A 9,976-nucleotide genomic window follows, 5' to 3' on the forward strand; every position below is an offset into this window, starting at 1 on the left:
AGTTCGAAAACAAAAGAGGCTGTCAAAGGAAAAAATAAATAAATAAAAATAAACCTCAGTTTCACACATAAGCACCTCAGTAATTCTGTCTGGAAAGTTACATACACAGTCTCTATTCACCCTTATTATATTTAAGATGCATTATTCTACAACTAAGAATCCTAAAGCAAAGTTTATAATTTATTCTACCTCTGCTCTTTTTTTTCCTTCTGCTGGACAGAACACATTAGGCAAATGTGCAAGTTTCTCACTGTGTCAAAGCACGACCGAGTCGTCTGCAGATCTTACAGTGATTCTCTGGCAAATGTTAGGTTTCTGTGGCTCATATAAATAGAAATTTAATCTTGTATGTTTGTCTAAGTATCCACAGCAGACGCACTTCCCATGCAGATTATGAATCTCTGAACAGATCTTGCAGTCAATGTATATGAACTGACGAGAGTGAGTTTCTGTGTGAATATTGAATAATAATGAGGCAGCACGGGTTCAGGTGGTATTTTTATTAAAGACCTGCTGCTTCACTAAGTCGTCGCTATTACCTTTGCGCTGAAGCAAGTTTGAATCTAATTAATGAATTTCACAACTGTCTCCTACTGTCTTCAACTGTTACGTTTTCAAAAATGGCAGACTTCTTTTCTTTTTTTTTTTTTACTGTGTGGTTAGTCTGCTGCATAAAATGCTGACCTTTTCAAAATAATTTCCAATCAATATTAAACAAAAGTTCATCTTAAATGTCTCAGGGTCTGTTGAGCTGGCTTTACATTTTAAAGCATCTCTTTTAAGGCTTTGGTCAAACCGTGAATCCTTTTCTCAAATATAGCTGCCTGCTTAGAAGCCTGACCATTGTCACTGGTAAGAGCATACCAGAGCTTCTTTAATCTGTTCTTATCCTCCCATTGATAACACAATACATTTTCATGGTAATTGAAATCATATTTTACTCTCAGCCACTATATAGAAGTACCGCTGCCTACGCTCTTAGAGCAAACGTAAGGTGAAGGAATACCATGCTATTGCAACAACAGGGTACAAAGGGTAGTTTAAAAAATAGAATATACTATCATTACAGTGAAGGCATGAAAAGGAAAAAAAAAACAACACAGGAAAAGGTGATAGACATGGAAAAAATACAGCTAATGAGACAAACATGTGTCAGGTACAGTCTCCATTATATGCATACGTATAATTTCAAATAAACCTGCCAAATGAGGGCGAACCTTAAACCTTGCAACACCCTGTATAAGTACCTCTGTCTTCACCTGCAGCGGTCTACAAATTATTCTGTGCAAGAAACTGGTGGAGGTTTATTGCCTCTCTTCATTGCAATAAATATGCATCATCAATCCAGCACTCCTGGTAGCACAAGGTTGTAATTCTTCCCTCTTCAGAAGCCTGCGTGAATCATACATGTTGTGCAGTAATGGGCAATGTCTGAATGGAGCAGGATACGGGTCAGCTTAACGGAGTGTTATAATGACAAAGGGGAACATTAGTTAAGGAAATAAACTCCCTGAATCCCAGCCAAACAGGCTGATTTAATCCAGCAGAGAGAAAAACACCCACCTGATGACACTGAATACACAACTAGCTGGTGCACATTTCACTCATTGACCCTCAACTTCATATATAAGGTGCAAGAAGTGTCTTGCCGGCTTACCTAAACATACATGTTTGATTCTTTGCTGAACGAGGACCATCACCTACTGAAAATAAAACCCTTATCTCGCCGCTATCACATCCCCAACATGAAGCCCTATCAGGAATCCTGCATGGGTGGACATGTAGGCTTTCCTAGGAATGACAGGGTCTGTTAGAGAGGAACCCCACCCTCGCTTTCTCCGGCATGCCAACACAGAGGAGAGTGGGCAGCGCTGAGACGGCAGCCTGCCGTGGGCACTGCCAGGCTTAAAGCTGCCCTGTCGTCATCAGAGGCTTGCAGAAAAGAACACTGAGATTCACCAAAAAAAGAGGAGGGGGATCGTTGCATTTAAATCCTCTCTCAACGCCCCCACATGTTTTAGCAAAGCATAAAAATCATTCACGGAAAGAGAGAAAGCGAAAAAGAAAAAAGATAGAGGGAAATAGAGAGGAAACAGCTATTAGCAGCAGTAAGCAAGCTCAAGAGATCATAGTGAGGCAGCTCTAATCGCAGTAATGGTTTAAACCCTCATTCCATCCACCAGATGCAAGAAGTGTCTACCCAAAAACAAGGCTTTGAAATCCCCCATGTCTAAGAATGTGCCCTGTGGCTATGGTCCTTACTAAAAAAAAAAAAAAAACAACTCCAAAACCGTCTCCAATTTTGGAGTATCTGTGGTAAAGACAGTAGTGCTGTGGCCTGTGTTGTTGACACAAACTACATCAATGAAAGATGACCATCAAAATAAAGAATAAAAAACAAACAAAAAAATCCTTTAAATAAAATGTAGCACACATTAACGTCAGTCATCTAGGCTGAAGAAATCAAGCATAACGAGGCTTACGGACGCACAAAAGAACCTCTAAAATAAATTAATTCATTAGTTCATTTAAAAAAAGAGATGACAAATTAAAAAAAAAAAAAATCAAACTTTGCCACCCTCGTGCGAGCAGACGTTACATGACTGCCTTCTTATTCTTGAAGGGAAGAGCAGAAACAGGTGCCTTTAGATCTTACATTAGTTCGTTACATTAATAATTTATAGTGTAAGATGAGAAAGAAAGTTAAGCAAGAAAATTAAAGACAGATTAAAGCATGACAGTCATATAGGTTGCATGCAGATGAATACAGACATGTGCACGTGTAAAGGTATAATACTTGTAACTGGGGAGGATGTATTTACCACTGCAAGTAAAGACAGAAGACCACAAGTTTATCCGAGGGCTGAATTAAGACCTATGGGAAAGGCTATTCTTACCTGCTTCTTTCTGTACATGCATATGAAGGTATGCAAACAAAAAACTGAAGATGCTGTGTATTAAGATTGAAAAAAATAGAAACGGTCCTTTCCAAATTAAAATCAAACAAACAAAAGAAAGCAATCTGGGTTTTACAAATAATACAATAGTTTAAGAGGACTGGATTCACTTAAAGGCTCTTTGGTTGTGCCAGATGCACGCCTGGGTGACCTGCCACAGAGCAAAAATACACACAGTTCCAAATCCTTTTCATATAATAAACACTTTCATTTTCACTCTTGTTTTACTCTTTCCTGTAAGCACAGCTTTATTTCAAAGGTTTTCTATCCTCGGGCAAGTTTGCTGGTTCTCCAAAGAGCATTTGTCTACATGATGAACTCAATATTCCTTTCTGCAAATCAAAAATTTCCTAAAAGCATTTTGGCATTTGCAGCAGATATTAATGTTGACTGAAACACCAGGAGTTTAGATCTGAAACAGGACGAGTCGAATTCTTTTGAAATTTTGGAAACTTTGGGAAACTTTTTAAAGCATAAATTTAATGTTTAAACCAAACTCAATCATTTATAATAACCTATGGGTAAACTACATATACATCCATGCATAAAAGGCATTTAGTATAAGCAGCACAGCGTTACTTTAAAATGTTTTATGCAGCGCATACACCAGTCATTACTGAGGTGACTCACAGGCCTCTGATGTATGACCTACGGTAATTCACAGATTCTAACGTATCACATTTATCTTGATACTAGAAGAAATTGGTTCCAATTACATCTTTAAATGTGCTTTATACAGGCAGCTTTCAAGGGTGAAAAAACTTCCTTAATATCTCTCTGAGTTATAATAACAATATTGATATCATTATGCATATGCAATATGTGCTAAATTTGAGAACTGGACTAGGTTATGAAGTGTGTCTTCAGCCAGTCATGTTGCCTTTGACCACAAACACCAAGGGGTTTGGGACTGTGGTAACTAAAGTAATGAGTCCTCACAGACCCCAATGATAAAGTAACTGCACTGTGTATTTTGTATATTACAAATGGTGTTTCAGGGAATGCAATGATGGTGAAGTACTTTAGACCTTCTTCAACAAGTTCAGAGGTTAAAATACTTATGAAACCAAGTTCAAGTCAAAAATGGGGTCATGAGCAATCTGTACTCCCATCTTATTGAACTGGTTTCTAACCGTGTCTCCATTTATCCTATACCGATTAACATGTTACCTTTACTCAAGAGTCTAAGTGTGATCCAGCCTTTTTTTTTATAGTTTTATAGTTACCAATAGGTATCCCACTCACATGAACCGGTAGATGCTTCTGAAGATGCAGAGTGTAAGCAAGATTTCTAAAAACGCTCCATTAGCACACATGCCAGGTTTTCATAACACATGAGTTCAAGTAGTGAACAGCAGCGCTGAAGTTTGGGCACAGAAAGCCGCAGTTTTTATGATCTTTTGCTTTTGTTTTTGGTCATGAGCACGTATTTAGATTGAAGTTTATGGGACTATTGCCCATTGTGTTCTATTACAATTACTCAGCACGCATGCATCCCGTCCCAGTAATGAAGTGGGTGTTACAGTGGGTGGATTTCAGCGGCCACTATTCTTTATTCCTGCTACTGGGTACAAGGGCTGTGTGGCAGAGAATAGCAGCAGCGCTGGCAGCATGGCACGGTGACAGAAAGCGTGGTGGACCAGCAGACCAACCACAGAATCACGGGCACCAATCTCAGCCTTCAATAGTGTGTGTTTACATAAGTGTCAGGAGAAATGGAGAATTGAGAATTTCAAAGTCGAGCAAGTAAAGTTTGTATTGATTTAATCTAACATGTAATCTGTTTTGCTGTCTAACACTGATTCTAGCAATAAAAGAGAATCATGTAAGACAGTATTACAGATAATACGACCATAGATCAAATGGAGTTTGGGCAAGAGAAGGGCAATAGATCATGTTCAAGCCAGAATGCTTAGCTCTGGAATTCATAAACTAGCTTCTAAATAGAGGTGGCTTTCAATTTAAGTTTTCAATTTACAGATGTAGGATTTTCAACAGGGTTTGTGTGGAATGGGTTGCATATCTCTTTCAATCTGCTGCTCAATGTTAAAACTACACAGAAAATTATCCACTGATAAGTCATCATAAAGAATAAAGAATTTTAACTATACAGATCCTCTGAATGAATGAATCTCTGTAAACATATGGAGAGAAAAATACAACATGCCCAGCTACATATACTATCACCTCATTTTCCACGGTTGCTTCTATTTTCTGCCTATGAAGTATAAAATAAGGTACTGTTAATGTCATCTACTTCTTACAAGTAATAAATTTCCTCTGTTTCATCTGTGAATTACTGAAACTTTTTCATATTTTCTATACCAACATGACCTAAAATCTTATGACTAACAAGAATTTTGAAGATGTGGCTTCAATTAAATACTTCTGATTTAAGCTGGATCCTGCTCAGTTTTATTGACTGACTAGTATATTTTAAACTTGAGTTCAAATTGTTTTAATCTTTCAACTTTATAAACCCTTAAAGGATATCATGTCAGAGATTTATTAATGAGATTTTCTAAAGCACGCACATCTTTGTTTGCTGTCTGTTGCAGCTCATTTTACTAACTGCCACTAACACCTAACTGAGGGTGGTGATTTTTTGTTTGTTGCTTATTTATTTTTTTTACAGTTAGTCAGTAAAAAACACAGAAATGAGGACACCAAGCAGTATTATCAACTTTACAATCTGATGATACAAACTATAAATGCATAAACATAACCTTTGTTTAACACAATTGTTCCTTGAGGGAGTTCCAAGTATGGGGTAATTGCACCCCCCTCTGGTGACAGAGGTTACTGCAATGAAACAATGAGTATAGTTGTGGCCGATAGCAGAACAGGACATAGATGCTCAAAAGTTAAAGTGTTCTGACATCTATAAAAAACAAACAAACAAACAAAAAACCCTGATTTTACCTTATAAATTAGCAAGTTGTTATTAACATTATGTTTCTTATTGTAAACCCAGATCTTTTCAACTTAAGCACAAGTGCAGCCTTCTTTAATCCATTAGTTCCCCCTAGTGTTAAAAATAAGCATGTGCATATTTGCCAGTTAACACTCTCTACACAGGGACGCACTATAATGTTCAACTTTTCCCCAAAACTATAAATATCTCAATAATCCAGACCTTTTTTCTCTGCAGAATAATAAATGTACTTCTGTTTATTAACATGAATTATTAATCTCTGCTCACATAAATACAGGATTACAGAGAATACTTCATTGCTCTGACATGCCATAAATGCCACATACACACAAGCACCACTTACCTCCTGTGGAGAAGAGAAGTAAACCTGTGGGGCTTTCCAAACTCTGCTGATTTTCTCCCTGAGCTCCTTTGGGATTAGGAGGCATTTGTAAATGTCCAGCTTGGGATAGATCACTTCTAGTTCACCCCTTTAGTGAAGAGAGATACTAAAAAATGAAACAGAGTCTATACAGTTTTGTATTATGTTGTATACCAATGATTTGGGCCTTTGTTTCTTTGAACTGTTCTTTTTCCAGGGTGGAATAATTGTACAGCATACATTTTAATGACTTTAAAAAAAACAAGAATTGGGTGCACAAGTTTGAATTTATTTTGGATTTGGATATAAACGCAAGGTCAAATGTACACATACAGGCTCAAACATATCCAGACACCCCCACTAATATTTGGTTAAATGTCCTGAAGGAAGCACACTGACCAGAGGCTTTTGGTACAACAAGCTTCTGGCATCATTCTGGCTGGATATTTGAGCACTCGTCTTGGTAGAATTGCCAGAGTTAATTTAAATTGATTGTCTTTTAAGTGTAGTCCACAAATTTTCAATAGGGTTGAGGTCAGGGTTTTGGGAAGGCCATTCCAGAAGCTTAACGTTAGCCTGCTTTATCCATTCCAAAACCAGTTTTGATGCGTTTGGGATCATTGTCACCCAGTTGTGTCCAGGTTTCAACTGTCTAGCTGTTGATTTGAGGTGAAGCTGAAGAATATGGAGGATTCCTCCTTCTTCATTATTCCCTCTACCTTGTGCAAAGTACCAGTACCACTGGGAGCAAAACAGCCCCAGAGCATGATGCTACCACCACCATGCTTGACAGTTGGTTCAGTGTTCTTAGGTTTGAAAGCCTCACCTTTACTTGTCATTGTGGCCAAACAGGTCAATCTTATCTCCAGAAGACATTTGGCTCGTCCATGTGGGCTGCTGTAAATTTCAGCTTGAAGGTGTCTGTTTTGGAGCAGGGGCTTAATTCTCAGTTGGCAGCCTCTCAATCCATGGTGGTATAAAACTTGCTTCACTGTGGACAGTGATGCTGGTGTTCCAGCAGTTTTCAGTTCATGGCAGGCCTTGGTGGTTCCTGGGTTGTTCCTAACCAATTTCCTCTAACATGAAAGTGACAGTTTGGGTCCTCTTCCAGACCTTGGCAAAGTGGTCACACATCAAATAATGTACACTTATGTACAATAGTTTGAATTGATGTTCTTGGAATCTGCAGTTGTTTGGAAATGGCTCCAAGAGATCATCCCAACTTGTGTAAATCTACAATTCTTCTTAGATCTTCATTGAGATCCTTGGACTTTCCCATTGTTCTGAGTTTGGGTCAATCCAATGAGTGCTGTCAAACAAATCCTTTTTATGCTGGCAAAGAAAAACTACCAGATGTATCAACCATGATCACTAATGAGAAGTTAATAGGGCCTTGGCTTATTCAAGTTAAAACATACTGTTGATAGAATGCTGTAGGCAGGTCTTCCTACACTCCTATTTCCTACACCTTGCCCAGGATGCGAGTCGGATGGTGGTTCGACATCCTTGGGTCGGTGTTGGGTTCGGCTCCGCTTCAGTGGGTGGGCTGATGAGTGTGTGTCTTTGTGCCTTTATACCTGTCTCTGTCTGTGGGTGGATGCTTGCGTGTATGTGTGTGTATGTTTGTGTGTGTGTGTGTATGGCTGGACCTGGGTCTGGGGCTTGTTGTGCCTTGGCAGAACTGCTCTCTTCTGGTCGTTGCTGCCTCTCCCGGGGTGTGGGCACTTCAGGGTTCTGGGGCACGGCAGGGTGTTCTGGCGTGGTTGTTGGCCCGCTCCCTTGGGGGTTGTGATTTGGCGCAGCTAACCTGGGTCTCCTGGGTCTTTCCCTATCTGCCTCTGGGGGGCGCTGTCATGGCTTTCTGCCCTCATTTTTAAGTACATTTCATAACAGAGACATAGACATTCACATTCTCTTACTCACTCACGCAACTCAACACACCTATGTGTATTTTTAGGTGTATTTTTTTCTTTTTGACAGGTGCAGCAGTTGGTGAACCATCGTGTTTTCTACTTGTGCTCTGTTCTTCCCATTTTCCTCCCCCTTTCTCTGTTTTCTTTCTTCTTGCTTTTTTCCCTGCCTGTCAGCTCTGGCATTGCCACAATACATATACACTTATGTGTAAAATAACACAAATGAATAAATAAAATCAAAAATGAGTCTATAGAGAATCTATAGAGCTCATCTTGAAAAAGCAAATATGTTTGGCACAACAGTGCATTCAGATCATGATTCTGATAGCAAAACCTGCCAGACAAAACAAGGTTAAAAAAAAAAAAGATGTATGAGTACAATCACTCCACTCTGGAAAAAGAACAGTTCAAAGAATTTATTAAAAGCCCCAAATTCCCATGACATTCATGCCCATGATGAGTGTTTCTAAACTTCTGACCACAACTATATCATTGCAAACACACTATGATCACTGCTCTCAGAGGACTACAGCTACTTACTGACAGAAAGACGCATCCTGAGAACTCAAGGTGTCTTGTTTTGCTTCCACGTGGAACAGCCCCAAAAGGAAGAGTCCCAAAAAAGGAGCCAGTATGCCCTGCAGAATAACATGATGCCAGGTGACAACCATTATTTTTAACAACTGCTATCATCCAGGAAATTATTCTGATTTTGAACTGTACTGTTAGGCCCTCAGAAACATTCAGTTACAGAGTGGCAGTCCAGGTTAAATGAGGACTGTGTATACTGGCAGACGTAGAAGAGCAGAAGTGTGTCTATTTGTTTTGTTTATTTATCAAAGAAGCGCTGCTACAGAAGAGCAGAACAAACCTAAGGTAGCTGTACCTTAATTAAAGACGCACAAAAGCACTTAAATCCTGAACATTTCATCAGCCAGGACATTTTTTTCACGTTTGTCCTTCTCTTGCTTAAATGAGCAGGTGTTTAAAAAAGTCACTCAATATTTTCTATAGACGTGACCACACCCTCCCCGGTCCTTCGAGCGTGTTCAGGTTTGTTTACATTTCATTGACGGTCACCTGTTGTGCAGTCTGGGCCAATCAGAGCTTAATCTGTCCCCACCCACACCTGTTGGACTAGATGACACATCAGCAGCACTTCACTGCACACGAGTAAAACGATAGTTTGCTTAAAATCAGTGGTTTAACTGATTCCTATGGCTGCAGGCAACGTCACTATCCAATCACAATTTTTTTTATTTATGTCACGTGTCTCCTTGAACCGACTGCAGAAACTGCTAATGCGTTGGATGCTATATTTAACTTTTAATGGCTCCCATCTCCGTTTCATGGCATTACTTTCGGTTATATCCTATTTTCTACTGTTAAACTCAAGGCTGTATTAAAAGCGACTCCCACTCGAGTCGCGAAGAAAATGCCACTTTGATGTGTTACTGACATTAGCAAGTTTAGCCTTTACTTATTTTAGCTCGTTTATATTTATGCGGTGTATCATTAGGCGGCGAAGCGTCCACGCAAGCCGACAGCTGACCTGAAATAAAACTACATACAGGCAGCAGTTGTCTAAGCTGGCATTAAGGATAACTGCATACATTTTTCATAAACATTACCATCACTCAGAAGTTGTCGGCTAGTGTTTGTTTAGCTGCAGGTTCCTTCTTTTTCTGCTGCCGCTGCGCAGACCACGATCCTCCTGACGTGTGATGAGGCTGCAAGTTTCATATAACATGAGCAAAGACTGCACCACACCCGACTCCACATGTTGCTCTTTGTTTATTTAGTAAACATT

The 9,976-nt window shown here is 39.3% G+C and overlaps 1 protein-coding gene across 1 annotated transcript in view; it reads right to left on the bottom strand.

The window, feature by feature from the left end:
• pebp4 (phosphatidylethanolamine binding protein 4) overlaps positions 1–9,890 on the bottom strand; it is a 53,656-nt gene extending 43,766 nt beyond the window's left edge. Inside the window, exons 1-3 of the mRNA XM_030738249.1 lie at positions 9,798–9,890; positions 8,707–8,804; positions 6,236–6,362 (exon numbers count right to left, since the gene is read on the bottom strand). Of these exons, the coding sequence (XP_030594109.1) occupies positions 6,236–6,362; positions 8,707–8,804; positions 9,798–9,800 (228 nt within the window). The 5' untranslated portion in view covers positions 9,801–9,890. The remainder of the gene's footprint in view (positions 1–6,235; positions 6,363–8,706; positions 8,805–9,797) is intronic.
• Between the last annotated feature and the right edge of the window lie 86 nt (positions 9,891–9,976).

This window comes from Archocentrus centrarchus, chromosome 9, assembly GCF_007364275.1.
Source record: "Archocentrus centrarchus isolate MPI-CPG fArcCen1 chromosome 9, fArcCen1, whole genome shotgun sequence".
NCBI classification, from domain to species: domain Eukaryota; kingdom Metazoa; phylum Chordata; class Actinopteri; order Cichliformes; family Cichlidae; genus Archocentrus; species Archocentrus centrarchus.